The sequence below is a fragment of the Artibeus jamaicensis genome, unplaced genomic scaffold, assembly GCF_021234435.1.
Source record: "Artibeus jamaicensis isolate MK-2021 breed Jamaican fruit bat unplaced genomic scaffold, CSHL_Jam_final scaffold_1964, whole genome shotgun sequence".
Classification (NCBI taxonomy): domain Eukaryota; kingdom Metazoa; phylum Chordata; class Mammalia; order Chiroptera; family Phyllostomidae; genus Artibeus; species Artibeus jamaicensis.
In genome coordinates, this window is record NW_026522030.1 from 63335791 (window position 1) to 63354639 (window position 18849).

At 38.7% G+C, this 18849-nt stretch overlaps 1 protein-coding gene across 3 annotated transcripts in view; it reads left to right on the forward strand.

Annotated features, from left to right (window-relative positions):
• The window catches only part of TEK (TEK receptor tyrosine kinase), a 107915-nt gene that overhangs the window by 61281 nt on the left and 27785 nt on the right, over window positions 1-18849 (forward strand). For 2 of the 3 annotated variants that reach the window (XM_053656330.1, XM_053656329.1), the window contains exons 7-11: window positions 6372-6500; window positions 9357-9508; window positions 10703-10847; window positions 15550-15711; window positions 17786-17920. In XM_053656330.1, the coding sequence (XP_053512305.1) occupies window positions 6372-6500; window positions 9357-9508; window positions 10703-10847; window positions 15550-15711; window positions 17786-17920 (723 nt within the window). The remainder of the gene's footprint in view (window positions 1-6371; window positions 6501-9356; window positions 9509-10702; window positions 10848-15549; window positions 15712-17785; window positions 17921-18849) is intronic. The other variant, XM_053656331.1, reaches the window with a different exon arrangement.

Sequence of the window (18849 nt, forward strand, 5' to 3'; positions counted from 1 at the left end):
ACCTGGTAACAAGATTCATCCAGCTTTGTTCTTCTTTCTCAAGATTGTTGTGGTTATTTAGAGTCAATATAAATTTTTGGAATGTTTGTTCTAGTTCTGTGAAATACATCATTGGTATATTGATAGCAATTATATGAAATCTAGACATTGCTTTGTGTAGTATGGATGTGTTAATGATGTTAATTCTTCCTATCCATGAACAAAATGCAACCCTTCTGCTTATTTGGATATTCTTCAATTTCTTTCTTCAGTATCTGAGTACAGGTTTGTTATATCCTTGGTTAAATTTATTCCTGGATATTTTATTTTTTGAAGCAGTTGTGAATGGGATTGCTTTCTTAATTTCCTTTTCTGATAGTTCATTATTGGCGTATAAAAATACAACTGATTTGTGGATATTTATTTTGTCTCCTGCTACTTTACAGAATTCATTTATCACTTCTAGTAGGTTTTTGGTGAAATCTTTAGGGTTTTCTATATACATTATTATGTCATCTTCAAATAATTACAGTTCAACTTCTTCCTTTCCAATTTGGATGCCTTTTATTTTTTCTTGCTGATTGCTGTGACTAGGACTTCCTGTACTCTGCTGAATAAGAGTAGTGCAAGTGGACATCCCTATCAGGCTCCTGATCTTAAGAGAAATGCTTTTAGTTTTTCCCAATGACTATGATATTTGCTGTGATTTTGTTATACATGGCTTTTATTATGTTGAAGTATTTTCCTCTATTTCCATTTTGTGAGTTTTTTAATCATAAGTGGGTGCTGAATTTTATTACCTTTTTGCATCTATTTAGATGATTATGTGATTTTTATCCTTCACTTTGTTTATTGGTGTATCATGTTTATTGATTTGCAGATAGTGTACAAACCTTGAATCTCTGGAATAAGTCCCACTTGATCAAGATGTATGATATTTTTAATGTATTACCGGATCTGGTTTGCTAATATTTTGTTGAGGACATTAGCACCTGTATTAATCAGGGATATTGGCCTTTAATTTTCCTTCCATATAGTGTGTTTACTTGGTCTCGGGATTCAGATGTTGCCTGTGTAAAATGAGCTTAGGATTCTTTCTTTCTCCCAAATTTTTTTAGAATAGTTTAAGGAGAGTAAGTTTTAGCACACCTTTGAATATGTGGTAGAATTCACCTGTGAAGCCATGAAGTGCAAGACTTTTGTTAGTTGGGAGTTTTTTGATTACTGCTTCAATTTCATTAGATTTAATTGGGTTATTAAAGTTTTATGATTCTTTCTGATTAAGTTTTGGAGGATTGTATGTTTCTAGGACTTTATCCAATTTTGTCAGGTTGTGCAATTTGTTGGCATATAGTTTTTATAAACATTTTCTTATGGTCCCTTGTATTTCTGGGGAGTCAGTTGTTATTTCTCCTTCTTCATTTCTGATTTTATTTATTTGGAACCTCTCCCATTTTTCTTGATGGGTCTGGTTAAAAGTTGTCAATCTAGTTTATCTTTTCAAAGAACCAGCCCTCGGGTTCATTGATCTTTTGTATTGTGTTTTACACTCTAGTGCATTTACTTTTGCTCTGATCTTTATTATTTCCTTCTTTCTACTACTTTGGGTTTTCTTTGTTGTTCTGTTTGAAATTCCTTTCTAACAGTGTAAAGTAAGATTATTTGATATTTTTGTTGTTTTGAGATAGGCCTGTAATGCTATGAATGTCCCTCTTGTGACTGTTTTCATTGTGTCCCATACATTTTGGATTGTCGTATTCTCATTTTTATTTGTTTCAAGGTATCTTTTGATTTCTTCCTTAATTTCATGGTTCACCCATTCATTGTTTAGTAACATGTTATTTAGACTCCATGTATTTGTGTTTTCAGTATTTTTTCTTCCAAATGATTCCTAATTTCATACCATTGTGTTCAGAGAAGATGCTTGATATGATTTCTGTCTCTTTAAATTTATTGAGACTTGGTTCATGTCCTAACATTATCTCTCCTAGAAAATGTCTCTTGTGTGCTTGAAAGAAATGTGTATCTGCTACTTTGGCATTAAATGATCTGAAGATATCAATTAAATCTATCTGATCTAGTGTAATTTTTACTGTTGTTTTTCTTTCTGGAAGATTTAGCCATTAATGTCAATGGGGTATTAAAATCCCCTACTTTGACTATGTTTCTGCTGTTCTCTCCTTATTTGTCCATCAAGATTTGCTTTATATATTCAGGTGCTCCTATATTGAGGGTATACATCCTTTCAAGGATTATATCCTTTTGTTGTATGGATCACTTTATCATTATGTACTGTCCTTCTCTGTTTCTTATAATAGCCTTTGTTTTAAAGTCTATTTTGTCAGATATAATTATTTCTGCCCCAGTTTTTTAATTTCCACTTGCATGAAATATCTTTTTCTATCTTTTTACTTTTAGTCTGTGTATACTTTTTAATCTGAGATGGGTTGTTTATAGACGGCATATATATAGGTCTTGTTTTCCTATCCATGCTTCTAACCTATGTCTTTTGATAGATATGTATTTATTGCAATTTTAATCCTTATAACTATGTTCCTCTGGTGTTTCTTTTTCTCTTTTTCTTCTTCCTTTTAAAGAAGACCTTTTAATATTTTTTGAAATACTGGTTTGGTGGTTATGAACTCCTTTAGCTTTGTCTTCTCTGGGAAGCTCTTTATTTCTCTTTTAATTTTAAATGATAGCCTTGCTGGATAAGTAATCTTGCTTGTGGGTCCTTGCTTTTCATCACTTTGAATATCTCATGCTAACATCATGTGGTATGAAGTATTTCTGCTGAGAAATCAGCTGATAGTCTTACCCTTGTAGGTATCTGTCTTTCTCTTGCTGCTGTTAAGATTCTCTCTTTGTCCTTAAACTTTGCTATTTTAATGATGTTGTGTCTTGGTGTGGGCCAGTTTGGGTTCATCCTGTTAGGGATTCTGTGTGTTTCCCAATCTTGTGTGTCTTTTTCCTTTACCAGGTAGGAAACTTTTCAGTCATTATTTCTTCAAACAGGTTCTCTATCATTTGCTCTCTCTCTTCTTTTTGGTACCCTTATAATGCAAAATTTGTTACACTTCATGTTGTTGCAAAGGTTCCTTAACCTTTTTTTTCTGCACTGATTGGGTATTTTCTTCTATCTTGTTTTCCAAATTATTGATTTGATCTTATGCTTCATCTACCTTACTGTTTACTCCTTCTAGCATATTCTTCATTTCAGATATTGTATTCTTCATTTCTTAATGTTTTTTATGGCTTTTATGTTCTTTTTATGCTTGATATTTCTTTGTTGAAGTTCTCACCATTTTTTCAGCATCCTTATAACCATTTAAAAAAATCTTTATCTGGTAAATTGCTTGCCTCCATTTCATTTAGCTCTTTTTCTGAAGATTTCTCCTCTTCTTTCATTTGGGGCATTTTTGTCTTTCCATTTTGGCTGCACCTTTGTGTTTGTTTCTATGTGTTAGTTAGATCTGCTATCAGTCCTGGTTTTTGTACCTGTTCTGGATCTCCAGGAATGTCCCTCATGTGGGTTATGTGGGCCCTCCTGTTGTAATTGAGTCTTGTTTGCTCTTGGCCCATTTCTCTGTAGAGTTGATTCTCAAGCTGGCTGACTGTGAGGATCAACCCTAACCACAGTGTATGAACTGCTGTGTAGGTATTGACCACATAAAACAGAATTTGCCTCAGCAGGATCTGGTGCCTATGAAGATCCCCTTTTGTATATGCTGCTTATGAAGCAAATTGGATCTTGTTCTGATGTTGTCTGAAGCTGACCACTGGGAGTATTTGTTCTGGGGCCTCTTGGGGGGATGCTGGTATAGACCAATGTCTGATGCTGCCTGTTATTGGCTTTGGGCAACCTGTTTGGAACTACAAGTGGTCTACAGTTTCCTGATCTGCCTCTGCTGGGCCCAGGTATTCTTAGGAAGGACTCAGTTGTGCATCAGTGCTGGCTTTTTTCAGCACTGTGTCTAGAGGCAGGTCAGCAAAAGTCCCAAGGCACCCTGAGATTCACCTCCACTTGCCTCTGCTTGCTGGATGGCTGATAGGCTCAGTCACTGAAAGAGACTCTGGCAGAAGTCAAGTTGCATGTGGTTGGTTCTCAGTGAGTCACCAGGTAGTAGCAAGTAATGATAACCTGATTGATATAGGTTTAAGCTCAGTGCGAGTCCTGAGTCTGAGGCTACCCAGCAAATATCCCAGGGTATGCCAAGTTTAGCTGCCACCGACTGTGTGCCCGCAGACCTTTGTGGTGCAGTGAGATCTCAGGGAGTCATCCAGGTGATGTCAGCAGTTTATCAGGTCTAGACAGACCAAGATTTGGCTGCATAAAGCGGAGGCCCTGCACCGCATGCAAGGGAAAAAGCCACGCAACTTTGTCCTATAGCAACGCAACTCACACTGCTCAAGATTCTGCCAGGAGCCTGAGTTCAACAGGACAGGGTTGCTCAAAATCAAGAAGATGGGGCTAGTGGATCTTCTGTGAGGCAGGTGGTGCCAATCAGACTTGGGGAAGGTAGGAGAAGTTACTCGCACCCCTGAGCCACACAATTTAGTCTGTCCTGGATTCTGCCCATACCTCAGCAGGGCAAAGGCTACCTGGAGTTGAGAGGGTGGGGCCACCTGGAGCCCAGAGGATGGGCTAGAAGATCTCTCATGAAGAGGTGGTACCAGACAAGTTCACAGGAAAGGGATGGGAATAGCCCTCCCCCAAAGCCACATTCCTCAGTCACTCACACCCACTGAGTCTGCCCAGACCTCTACACCCTCAACCTGGCAGCTGTATCCTTCACAGGGGATGAGATTCGTAGTGTGGAACAGGGAGCCAAGTGTGGGGCCTTTGCATTCCCCTAGATGGATGCCATAAGGAAGTGAGTGTTCCACCTAAGAAAGATGATGTCTCCAGTGTGGGAGAGTTACTTGGCACAGAGGTCCCAGCATCTGTACCCTCAGCTTTCTCTTCAGAGCTACAGACCTGTCTCTCCTCACATGACTCCAGTCTTCTCTGCTGGAGCCCAGGGTCAGGGACTGCAAATGAAATTTTGTGCATAGACCCTTTTGGGGTGTACATGTGTTTCTGGCACTCTCTTGTCTCTCCTTGGCAGACAGAATCCCCACTGATTTTCACAGCGAGATGTTATGTGAGCGCCTCTTCCCAGTTCTAGTGCTTTGGGCTGGGGATTCTGGCATGAGGTTGAGACCCCACATTCCTTAGAGGGAAGCTTTGCAGTTTAGATACCCCTCTGGAATATCAGCCACCACCCATCAGAACAGGAACACCCTTATTATGTCCTAACCTTCCTCCTAGTCTCAATGTCTTCTATAAATCCTGGTTATAAAACTTCTATTTAGCTAGTCTTAAGTTGTTTGTTCAGGTTGGTTATTCAATATTTTAGTTGTTATTCCAATTTGCTCCTGAGAGCAGGTTGCTTCCACCTAGTCCACTGCTGTCTTGATCCTCTTTTGGTTATTTTTATAGCTTCTATTTTTCTATTTTTCATTGTTTCATTTGTTGTGAGCATATTTTCTTTTATCTCACTAAGCATAGTTATTATGATTGCTTTAAATTTTTTGTCTACCTTTCCTAACATCTGGATCATCGAGGTTGGTTGTTCTTTATTTTTTTTCTTCTTATGTTGAGTAATTTGGAATTGTATCTTGGACATTGTGAATTTTACATTGTGGAGACTATGACATATGATATGAATGTTGATTTTTTTGTTGTTTTAGCAAGCAATCAACTTGGTAGGACCCAAACTGAATACTCTGACTCTTAGGCACCATCTCAAACTCAGTTCAGTTCTTTTATCCTTAGCTGAGCTGCCTTAAATCTGCACTTAGCATGTGTGGTTCAGGGACCAGACCACAGTTTGAGAGTTCCGCTCTGTCTTTCCCATTCTAGGTTTTCCCCCTCACTCTCCAATGGCTGTGGTTGCCAGGACTCCATCTTTTGGTTCTTTAGGTCAGTAAACTACAGGTTTTCTTTGGAGTTTAGTTTCCTACTTGATATCAGTTTTGCTCAACCATTAGACTAAAAACTGAGAAAATGGGAAGCACAGTATTCCCAGCTTTCAAATTTCAGTTCCCATTTAGAATCTGCCTGGTTCCCACCCCCACTCTTCAGTGCTTTCAGGTAGTTTTTTTTTTTTATATATAGTTGTTATTTATAAGAAGGTTGACCTGGTAAGAGCTTATTCAACTCTCCTAGAAGGAGAATTTCCCAACCCTTTAAATCCCTGGTGATTCAGATAAATAATGCTAATAAATAACCTACTACTTTAAATGAAGCAGTGAGGTTGATTGGAGAGAAAAATGAAACTAGCCACTTATAGCCTGAGTTTTCTCCCTTCTCCTTTTTCAGTACTGGTTTTTGATATCTTTGTTTACAGCATGCCAGCCTGGGTATTATGGGCCAGACTGTAAGCTCAGATGCAGGTGCACCAATGGGGAGATCTGTGATCGGTTCCAAGGATGCCTCTGTTCTCCAGGACGCCAAGGGCTCCAGTGTGAGAAAGAAGGTAAAGCAAGGTAACACTGTAGTTAGGGCCATGTTCAGCATCTCTGAACCAAGATTTGCTGGTATCATTCTTCCCCCAGTAGCCCAAGATTCTCAAACCACTTCTGTTTCCATCCAGAAGCTGTGAAGACTATATCTGAAGTCCTAAAGGACAGCTTTCTGATTCTTTTCTGTGGACCCTTATACTGGATCTCATTTCCTTTTCCACTAGAGATAAATCATATGCTCTTTGTAGCACATTAAGTGACAACTGGCCAGCTGAGACCCCTGCCTACCTCTTCGGCTCTCTTCTCTAGGATCAGCCTTTTTCCTAGATATGAGCAACAGGAAAAAGCTACTTTGGATGGATTTAGACAAAGGATGTTTTTAAAAAGAAAGGTATAAATAATAGAAAAGATTACTCTCAAAGTGAAATGTTAAATAATTCTAGTTCATAAATTACCACAGAGCAGAGGTCAGCAAATACCCACAGACCATAACTGCTCCATTATTTTTTAACATCCTTGTTGAGATATAATTTTTATACCTTGAAGTTTATTTCTTTAAAATGTACAATTCAGCGAGTTTTTGTATATTTATGGAGTTGTGAATCCATTGCCATAACCTCATTTTAGAATACTTCCATCATACCAAAAGAAATCTTGTACCTGTTAGCGGTAACCACAATTCTTCCCTCCTTCCAGCCCCTGGTGACTATAAACTTACTTCCTGTCTGTACAAATTTGCTTATTCTTGACAGTTCATATACTGTAAATGAGATCACTCAATATGTGGTCTTTTGTGGCTGGCTTCTTTCACTTATCATGCTGTTTTTGAGGTTTATCTATGTTGTAGCATATATCAGTACTTCATTCCTTTTTATTTTTTCACCATCTGTTATAAAGAAAATTTTATTGAAACACAGCCATGCCCTTTTGTTTACAATATATCATGTGTGGCTGCTTTTACACAAGTTGAATAATTACTGCAGAGAACTTATAGCATGCAAAGTTAAAAATACTATCTAGCCCTTTATAGAAAAAGTTTGCTATTCCCTGCCCCAGAATATATATATATATATATATATTTTTAATTAAAAGAAGTAGATTTTCAAACTTTAAAAATAATATACATATATCACTTTTTCAATAAAATGAATAGAAATGTTATAGAAAGAAACACACACCAAATGAAATCTAAGACATATGTAGCCTTTGCTCTGTAAGTTTTTAAAATTAAAACATTTATAAGGGGAAATACCAATACTTATTTTTTCAAGGGGTTTAGCTTGTCAGTTTTATACTTTCTCTTCTTTTCCCAGTGTTTGGACTTTGTTACAGGCTGAGAACCTGGGAGGGTCTAGGAAGGGAAGGAAATGCTTTGGGATTACCAGAGGACTGAATTGAAAATGGACAACTAACAAGCTTTAGGATTTGCCTTTTGCATTTTACTCCTTCCTTTCTGTTCTAAGGCTGATGTTGCAAAAGATGTGAGAAATCTCAGACCTAGATGCAGCACCTGAACTTCCAGAGAGCAGTCCCCGTTCCCTAATTAACACCACTCCGTGCTCCACCTGCACATCATCTCCACCTCCATCCAGCTGCAGAAAATGCAAGGGGACAGTGAAGGAAAGAAATTGCTTAAGAGCACCAAGCACTTTTTAAAATTTCTACATGAATAACTACTTAAGCTGAAAAATTTGATAATTTTTTTATCATCACCCAAGGACGTGCTTGTTGATTTTAGAGAGAGAAGAAGAGAGAGAAATAGAGGAAGAGAAACATGGATGTGAGAGAGAAATGTTGATCGGTTGCCTCTTGTATATGACCCAAGGTGGGGGATGAATTCCACAACCCAGGCATGTGTCCTGACCGGAAATCAAACACATGACCTTTTAGTTTATGGGTCATTGCTCCATCCAAGTGAGCCACACTGACCAGGGCTGGTCAACCTTATAATCACAATCTCTCCAAGTTTGCAGATACATCAAGGACATACCTTTGTAGTCATAGATCCTTTTCTCCCCTGCTCCACACACTTTATCTGTTTCATTCTAGGCCTGAGAAATAGGATATCAATATAAACCATCACTATTGATGTGTTTCCCGTGACCCCACCTTGTTCTCACCACTGATATGAAGCAGCACGTTTTTGGGGCACCTCCATCTCCTAGAAAAGAATGTGTTGGACTGTTTTCAACCATGTCTCACATTTTGTTACAGTGGTCCAAGGTTCTCTAAGATGCTATAGTTTAGAATAAAATAGTTATATATCCTGATATCTTTGTTGCCAACACAGGTATTTTTTTCTTTCAATATTAGAAGCAACATTTTTGATTTGGCTGTTGACTATAAATTAATTGGGGGGATTTATATGCCACTTTACTTCTTGGATATAAATCTGACTATTATTAATCATTTGCAGACTTCCCAATCAATGAGGCATTTATCATATATCAAAACCAACAATCATTTTGTTGATCAGCAATATCACAGTGTTGTTCACTGAGTGGAAGAACTAGCTTTGTTTTTCCTTTTGTTCTTGTGAAAATTCTTTTAAATAACAAGACAGAGGCTGATAAGTAAGGGCAGGGAGATGTGGCCTTGATGATCATGTAGCACAGTGTTATGCTAAACAGTGTGGACTCTGGATTCATAAAGATCTGAGCTTGAATCAGGGCTCTGAGCCTGCCTCTCATCATCTATAAAATGGAGATCACAATGGGACCTACCTCACAAGTTTCTTATGTGATGATACAGCAAGATCATATTTGGAAACCTTTTCCCCAGGCATGATCTGCTAAATGGTAGCTAGTTTTATTATTACTATTACTGCTGTGTTAAAGATTAGATTTCACAGTGCTGTTTTCTTCATTCAGGCATGCCGCGGATGACCCCAAAGATAGAGGATTTGCCAGATGACATAGAAGTAAACAGTGGTAAATTTAACCCCGTCTGCAAAGCATCTGGCTGGCCACTACCTGCTAATGAAGAAATGACCCTGGTGAAGCCAGATGGGACAGTGCTTTATGTAAGACTTATTCTTAATCTGCCCTCCTGATACCACTAGAAACTTTCAGTGTAGTAATTACTGTGCCTAAGGCCAGATTCCACTCAGAGCTTGCATCCTCCTTGACTAGGATGTTGCTAGCTTGATTCTAGATAGACCTATTCCCACGTCTGCAGTTTAAAAACTACGATCCACCAAATCCCATAGGTCTGAATGCATGCATTTCTTGGGTCTCCCTACCCCTTCATTTTGCCCTCATTGCTGGCGCTCACCACTGGTTAAGGCACTGTGACAGCTCTTCTTCTTTGTTGGAAATGACTCAGCTAGTTTCCAATGCATTTCCCTTTTCTCTCTCACACTATTCCAAGTTTCTCTGTTTCACAAACGATTTTCAGGAAGTTAGTGTATTTTCTTATCTAAAAATTTTGAAACAGTTATATGTCTCTTAAAGATGACTGGAAATCAACTTGGCAGGAAGGCAGATACAAGTGACCTGTTGGGGGCAGGATATGTATGTATGTAAAACTTGCCTTTACCAATGTCTCTCCATGTCAGACATTTCTGATTCCACACAAATAGCCCATTAGGTAGTAGAAGCCAATTGATAGCTTCCAAAATCTTGGTGGTGTTTCCAAAAGTTAATGGAAGCAACGGCTACCATCTAGTCAGAGCCACCCATTCTGTATCCATCTTCTTACTTAACATTACCTTTCCCCTTTTTGTAGAAGTGCAAGCTGCCTGGTGAAGTTTAGTAACTAAGGAATTGGTCACAAGTGGTAGAACTGGTGTGTGAACTCAGGTCTGTGTGTCTTCAGAGCCCTGGCTTTTCCCATAACACCACACTTGGCAGCCCCTTGGACACTCTAGGAAGCCATTTCATCCTCTCACCCAGCCATCTCTGTGTTAGACCAGAAAGGAGCAAATGTTGCCAGAAGCAGTTTAAAAGGAATTAAACTGCTTGCTCGTAACTATTTACCCGATAATTTCAAATACACAAATACAACACAGGATCTGTGAGGGCGTCAGCCCAATATAAACTTTCAGGGCTACTACAATAGCTTTGGAAATAAGCCAATGATTATACAAGCATTGCATTGAACTTCTTAATCTCTCCTAGAAAACTTCTTATGAAACAATTAGATGGGGTCAGTGTTATGAACTTTTGTGTTTACACCTCCCTAGAAGCTTTTATTTTTTTGTTTTTGACCTTTCCAGCCAAAAGACTTTAATGACACAGGTCATCTCTCAGTGGCCACCTTCACCATCCACCGGATCCTCCCCCCTGACTCAGGAGTTTGGGTCTGCAGTGTGAACACCGTGGCTGGGATGGTGGAAAAGCCTTTCAACATTTCAGTTAAAGGTAAGCTCAATTTTTCCAGAGGAAGAGCTTGTATCTTTCATGAGCCTAGTTTATGCATTGCTGGGTGCTGCTTCTAGATAAAAACGTTACCTGACCACTAAAATGTCTTTTGGATATTTTCCAAGATACTAAGCTTTTAAAATTTTTTTATGTGCATGGCGATGTAAAGGAAGGATTAAGTAGGTGACCTCTGGAGTTACATAGCCCTGGGTTTGATTTTTGTCCCTCATAGCTGGTAACGTGTGTGGCCCTAGGCACATGAATTTAACCTGTCTGAGCCTTTCTTTATTTGTAAATGAAGCTTAGTTATCTACCTCTCGGGGTTATTGTGAAGATTTATTAGGTATATAAAACACTTTTTACAATTGCACCTCATACAAAATGTCTGGTCATATTTATATTTCATAAAATGTTTCATCATTGTTGTGACTTTCTATTCATTATTGTAGAGAATAACTTGGAAAATTTTTTAGGATTATTCACTTAGGATGCCCAGGCTATCCTATATAACTAACATAAATTTTTTTTCACATATTCAGTATTGTATTTATCCTGCTACAAATTTGTTTTTCAAGATTCAAATTAATCTATGTGGGTATATATAAATTTGCAGCTTGAAGAGAAGAAATAAAGTGAAGATGAATCCAAGTTAGCTTGGCTGATACACATAGATACAACCAGGAATTTTTAATTTGGTAGTTACTTATGAATCTATTTAAACAAAGGCACCTGAAACAAGAACATTGGTACATGCTCTTGGAAAGGCAGTGAGCTAACTACCTCACAAACTTCATCTTATTTAATCTTTATAAGAAATTTATGCAATAGATATTGTCGTCCCCACTTTACTAGTCAGGAAACAGGTTCAGAAGTTTTGGTTAAATTGTTTAAAGTAGTATATCTGGTAAGCAACAAATCTTAATTGTGGATCTGGATCTCCTGACTCCAAATCCTACATCATTTTGCTTTCTGAGTTTCTTGAATTACAGATAAAGAAGCAAAATGACCAAGGTTGATTTCTATTTGACCCACTTTATTACTTGGTTAGGAATCTTTGGGAGAATCAGAGGTCATTTCTATAAATTAAATTAATATAAATACCTAGAATTTAATCTTATTTTTAAGTTCAATCACAATAATAATATAAATAGAGCTTGGTAGATTTGGATTCTATGCCCTGGAAATCCATGTGAATCATCTCAGAATCCTCAGTATTCTTTGGATTACTGGAAAAATCCCAGATCTGTTTTATTCAGAATATTCATATTATCAAAATAATTTCTAGGAAACAACATATAGACAAAGCAAATTATATTCTTTTTAAAGCTTTGGGAATATTTGTTATCCATGAAAAATAAGTAATAATGATTCAAAAGACCAAACCATGTTGATAAGATTCAGAAGAACCTTACTTTTTATATTTTTAATGAAAGACACAGCAAATGATGTCAGTGCATAGGTGCATCTATAGCCCTAAGTCACTGATGCCTCTTACTTGTCATATTGATTGACATTCATGAAGTGAAAATAGCCAATAGATAAATTAATCAGTGTCTTTAACCATAGTATTAAAAAAATAGATACTAGGCTTTATTACCAGAGTACAAATTTGTACAATGACTTTGGGAAATTGGAAATATATACTAAAGCTAATCATACCCATACCCTATCACCTAGCAATTTTACTCCAAGGTATATGCTCACAAAAAATTGTGTTTATATGTTCAAAATGGACATCTTCAAGAATATTCAGAACAGTTTTATTCATAATAGCTCCAAACTGAAATGAACCCCAATGTCCATCAACAATAGAAGGGATAAATACCCTGTGGTACCTTTATATGTACTACTTGTTAGGGCTGCTGTAACAGAATATGGCAGACTGGTGCCTTAAACAACAGAAATTGATGGTTCTGAAGCTTGGAAGTCCAAGATGAAGGTGTTGACAAAGTTGGTGTCTTCTAACACCGCTCTTAGCCTTGTTGTGGGTCTTCTCCTTCCATCTTCACATGGCCTTCCCTTTGAACATGTATATATCCTAATTTAATCATCTTATGAGGACAAGAGTCCTGTTGGATTAGGGAACTGCTCTCATGACCCCATTTTAACTTAGTTACTTCCCTAAAGACCCAATCTCTAAATGCAGTTACAACTGAGGTACTGGGGGTTAAGACCTCAACATTTAAATTCAGAGGAGAATACAATTCAGCCATAACATCATACAGTTGAAAACAAAACAGAAACTTAAAAAGAATCTATTCCTGGTACATAATAATGAACAAAAGAAAGTACATGCTTTATGACTCCATTTATATAAAGTTAAAGAACAGGCAAGACTAATCTATAGCAACAAAAGTCAGGAGAGTAGTTCTCTATTGCCTGGGAAGGGATATATGGTGCTTAGTGTTTTTGGAGTGAGTGGGGCTGGAAATGTCCTCTATCTCATTCTGGTTAGTGGTTATATTGGAGTGTATATAGGTAAGATCCCTCAAGCTAAATACACGTGTATATCTATAAGAATGATTAAAAGAGAAAAACAAAATGATAAATTACTAAGGGGAAACTTTTGGGACAATCTTTTTACCTTTATCAGATTATCTCTTTTATAAGAGACTGACACCAAGGACTATAACAAAATATGCATTTTGATGATTTAAACTTAACAGTTGGTCCTATATGATCATACAAGGAAAGCATGGCTTAATGAGTGAGTTTACTCCCTTTTTTCAGAGTGCTCTCTTCAGAAACTGGTCTAAGAAAATGTGTATCCAGACTTATCTGTCTTAACACTGGCACAGTTGGGCTCCAGTCAGGGCACACTGCTTGATTTGGCTTCTTACTGGATTTATTATCCTGACCTTAGGCAGCTTACTCCTCAGTCTTTGTTGAGTCAATCAATAGACCTTACTAAAGGACTGTTATGTTCTAGGCTTAGGAATATAGCAATGCACGATACAAGGAAGGAAAAAAAAAGCTCTTCCATCATGGAGTTTCATTTCCATGAACAGATATAAACAGTAAACAAATAAATAAGTAAATGACTGGTTTGCTAAGATGCTAAGGGCCGTGGAGAGGAATAAAGCAGAAATGAGGGTACAGAGTGCTAGGCAGGGCTGGTGGGGTGGCCAATTCTAAATGAGGTAGTCAAGCTTCCCTGAGAAGATGCTATTCAGCATAGAGTTGACAGTCATTTTTATGGATGGTGAGTTAAAACATTAAGACAGAGAGGTAAAGTTATTGAACATTATAATGTGCCCTGCAATCTGAAATGGTCTATACTATAAAATACACATTTTTGTGGACAAAAGAAAAGAACAATTATGCATTTCTCAGAAGGGCAGGCTAATAGAACTTCAGCTAACTGGAAATTCAGTTGGCAAACAATTATTCAGCACCTGGTGAACAAACCTACATGGTCTTTGCCCTAATGGAGTTTAGAGTCTACTGCAGTGTTTTACAAATTCTTCATCATTATCCATTTAGGAGCCCTCTTAGAAATTTTACTCCAAAACTCCATTTCTGTCACCATAAAATGTTAACATCACAGATAGACTGTACATCTGTTTATGTACTATGGCTCTTTGGAAGGCCACAAACCATTATAATAGATAACCATTTTTTTATTCTCCGAAAAACCAATTTTCACCTCCTCGATGGGTGCTATTTTCCCCACTGAGAACATACTTTGAGATGGGGAGATTACCCTTGGTTATCCAGTGGGATCCACTCCAATCACACGAGTTCTTAAAAGCAAAGAACCTTCCTTGGCTCTAGTCAGAAAGATATGTTACAATGGAAGAAGGGTCAGAAAAATATAGCTCGTTGTCTTTGAATGTGAAGGAAGAGGCCATGAATGAAGGAATGCAGATAGTTCCTAGAAACCAGAAAGAACATAGAAACAGATTCTGCCTTAGAGCCTCCAGAAAGAAACACAGCCCCTCTAATCCCTTGGTATTATCCCAGTGAGACCCATGTCTGACTTCTGACTTCCAGGACTGTAAGATAATTTTGTGTTGTTTTCAGCCCCCTCACCGCCACCCCCCAAAAAGAGAAAGAGAATAAATACATGGTCTAGTGGAAGACAAATATCAAATAATCATACTAAATCACAAAAGAATAATAAATTCTGATAATTACAGTGAAGCAGAAGTATAAGTTCTATAAAAGTCTAAGGGAGGTTCTAGGATAGCCCTTGTGAAGAAGTCACATTGGCAGTGAGAGTTGCGTGAAGGTAAGAGTTAATTAGAGAATAGTGGGAGGTGAAGCATCTCCTTCCTGTTGTAGAACAACATCTACAAAAATATGAGGCAAACGGGAGTCTGGTGCATTGTTAGTTGGATGAGTTGAAGGTTGTTCAGTGGGACTGGAGGGTATTGGGTGAGGAAAAGGAGGCTGGAGGGGAGGCAGGGACTCACTTGTGAAAGGCTTGGCAGGTCAGGATACAAATTTTATATTTTATTCTAAATGTAATGGAAATCTATTGAAAGGCCCTGAACACAGGAGTGCTCATATTTTAAGAAAGCACTTTGACTGTGGACATAGGTTGGAGAGGCAAGAGCTGAGTGGGTAGATCACTGAGCAGGTGATAACACTGAATCTGAGCTGAGAGCTCTAAGAGGGTGTTGTTGGAATATAAAGGCACCTAACAATAATGGAAAACCCTAAATCTAGGAACTAATCCAATTGCTGAAATTTTGTTTAGTTCTCCCGAAGCCCCTGAATGCCCCAAATGTGATTCAAACTGGACATAACTTTGCTGTCATCAACATCAGCTCTGAGCCTTACTTTGGGGATGGACCAATCAAATCAAAGAAGCTTCTCTACAAACCTGTTAATCATTATGAGGCTTGGCGGCACATCCAAGGTAAGGTGTGGACAGAAAAGGCTGTAGCTGGGGATGTGGCAGCAGGAAAAGAATTTTCCCCCCAGATATAGAACTCCTTCTCTTTGCCTCAGTCCTCTATTTTGTGCTGGTGCCTGTAGCAGAGGATTTCATTTCAGAGTATTAAAGATAGAGTGTGGTAGGACCCTCTGAGTTCTGAGGCCAGTTTCTGAAGGTGGGGGTATGCTATGGAACACAGAACAGACTGCTTCAGGAGTTACTGTCTACAGGGGTTTGGCACAAATAATGCCCCTATTTTTATTATGAAATCATAAGCATGTAATTCTGTAACATAACAATATCATACTTAATTACATCATATGAAATTTTAGGTGAAATGTTCAAATTAAAATTATAAATTATTACACCCATATTATTACCTTACCAACCACACTCAAGAAGGTGTTATTTGTATATCAATTAAGGCCCGACCCTGTACACCAATAGTTCTTTTTCAGGATTCTCTGGCTCTTTGGTCCCATTTTCAGTTACCGTACTTTGATTGGTTAAAGATGTGTGTTTGTGCCATAAATATGATAACAGGAAATTCCAGGGGCTACTGGAAAAACAAAGAGACCCAATCTGCTCAAATTTGAGGGATAATTGTTGCCGCTGTATTGAGTTGTTTGTTCTTTTGCACATTTCACTCGCCCTGTCCTGCAGGCTCCTAACCCACAAGATTTTGAGAGGAACGAAGGCCTGAAAAGTTGTGGCAGACTGGCCTGGAGTGGGGGTGGGGGCGGGTGGAGTGTGGGCAGAATGCATGCTTCTGCCTCCACTTCCCGAGAGAAAACAATAGTTCCACAAAATGTAATAAAATGTCAAAGTTTCATGAAAACAGTTTGATACATTTGTAAAATTTATTTTGAAACCCAAATTAAAGTTCTATTTATTGCATGATGATGTAAAATCATCATTTTAAAAAGGAAAACTGAGCATTATCTCAACAGTGCTGTGTGAATTGTGCCATCGGTAGCAAAACCTGTGATATCATGTTTGTAGGCAACCCATATCCCTCCGCCAGTGCTTTACTGTCCCCATGCTTGTTAGCGTCTGGAAAAGGCTGTCCGCCCACTGTGTAGACATACTTAAGGGAGTTATAGAATAGGAAAAGAAAAGGAGGGTTTGGGGTGTAATAACACTTGCTGCTCTGGGTATGTTGAATAAAGTCACCATGCCCAGATCAGCAAGTGTTATTAGCTCAGTATTATTACTGAGCTCTTCACATGCTATTGTAGACTCAGCTGAAATTAAAAATCCCAGCAACATAAGGCTGATGGGATTGCTGCTTCCAACATCGATGACTCGGTCTTATTCAAAAGCAGCTTTTAAATAAATATGTTGGTAATCATTCATAGCCTCTTTTTACAAGTAGACATCCACAAAACGGTCTTTTAGGGACTCTGAAACAGCCCACTTGTTTTTTTAGTCACCGTATTTATCATACGGTGAGGCAAAAATCTACCTTCGCAGGATCCGTGGAGAAAGAGGCTGGCTGAAGCCCATAGCCAAGGAGAAAAGCAGCATGTACCATTCGTTAATGGGCTCTCTCCTCAAGTACTGCAGATCCCTTCCCTTGTAGTGACAGAACCAGTACAAATGTGTTATTCTTTCGTTGTAAGCAAACCCTCAGAGCTTTCTCCTCTCGAGAGCTTGCTTGCAATCGCTATATGTACTTGAAAACAGTAGAAATTAAATTTTATGTTGTTCTAAATGGAGATTCCCCACCCCCCTAAATCAGATCGGTATTCCAGAGAGTTGAACGTTTGTGTGATTTATTCTACAAATGAAAAGACTAGAGCAGACATGATTGAGTAATCAGCACAGGAATAGTCCGTGTACACAGCGTAACCTGTCCTTTAATTTCCTTTAAGCAGCCTTATTTTCCTTAAATTAGGAATGGTGAGTCCCTGACAGTGGAATCGCCTCTCTGTTTCACTAAGACATTGTATTTTTAAAAACCTAACATTAGTTCACATCACAATAACAACATTCCAGTTTAGAGAATTTGTAAAAGAGTGCCAACCTAAGTTTCCTGGACTTTCCCTCTTCTCAGTGACAAATGAGATTGTTACACTCAACTATTTGGAACCTCGAACAGAATACGAGCTCTGCGTGCAGCTGGTCCGGCGTGGAGAGGGTGGGGAAGGGCATCCTGGACCCGTGAGACGGTTCACAACGGCTTCTATCGGTCAGTTGAAGCAAACAGCATTTATTCACAAGCTGGGTGGGAGGGGGAGGAAAGGGAAAGAGGAAGGAAGACCAGGAAGGGTGGTGGTGGGTGAGTGGGTGGGTGGGGATGGAGGTGGAAGGAGTTCGCTTTTGAATGGGTGGGAAAGTGACAGGAAGGGTAGCAACTTGGAGCCAAACGGATCCTTTATTTGGGCTGGGCAATGGTCTATCTCCCTGGGGGAGGGGTCTGCAGCAGTCCAGGAGGACAGAGAAGGAAGCAGATGAGCCTTCAGGAAGGCAGGGACCTCCCTTAGGAGTTGGGATTTACTTAGCCACTGTGCTGACCCCTTGGCTGCTAAGTTTTACCAACAGTTTCCTGTTTCCATCTTAAGGGCCCAGGCCAGGTTCTTGCCACGTATATGCTTCAGAAATCCCAGTTCATTTGTTTTTTTAAATAATTTTTAATTTTTCAAAGAAATTCATGCACATAGTTAAACCATCAAATAAAATCAAAGGCTTTTATCTAAGCAACAGCAGCCCCCTGCTCCTCTCCTCCACCTCCTGGTCCTGCTTCCTATAGGGGCCACTCTCATCTCCTTAAGCTGTTTCTTGTTGTATATACCTCCACGTTTCTAAATCGCTGGTTCTCAAACATCTGTGTGCATCTGAATCGCCTGGAGAGCTTGTTGAAACATTTCTGAGCCCCACTCCGGAGCTTTGATTCCATAGGCTTGGGATAGGGAGTGGAGCTCAAGAATTTGCATTTCCAAAAAGTTTGCAAATGATGGTGGTCCTGGGTCGACACAATCTAAGTAATTTATGTAGCAGTATTTCTTGGTTAACCAACGTTAGTCACTATCTAGTGGTCTTCTGTTGGGTTCACTGAAGAGCCCTTAAATTTGTGAAGTTTCCTTGGTGCTTGCTAACTGGGGCTCCAGCGATCTGCTA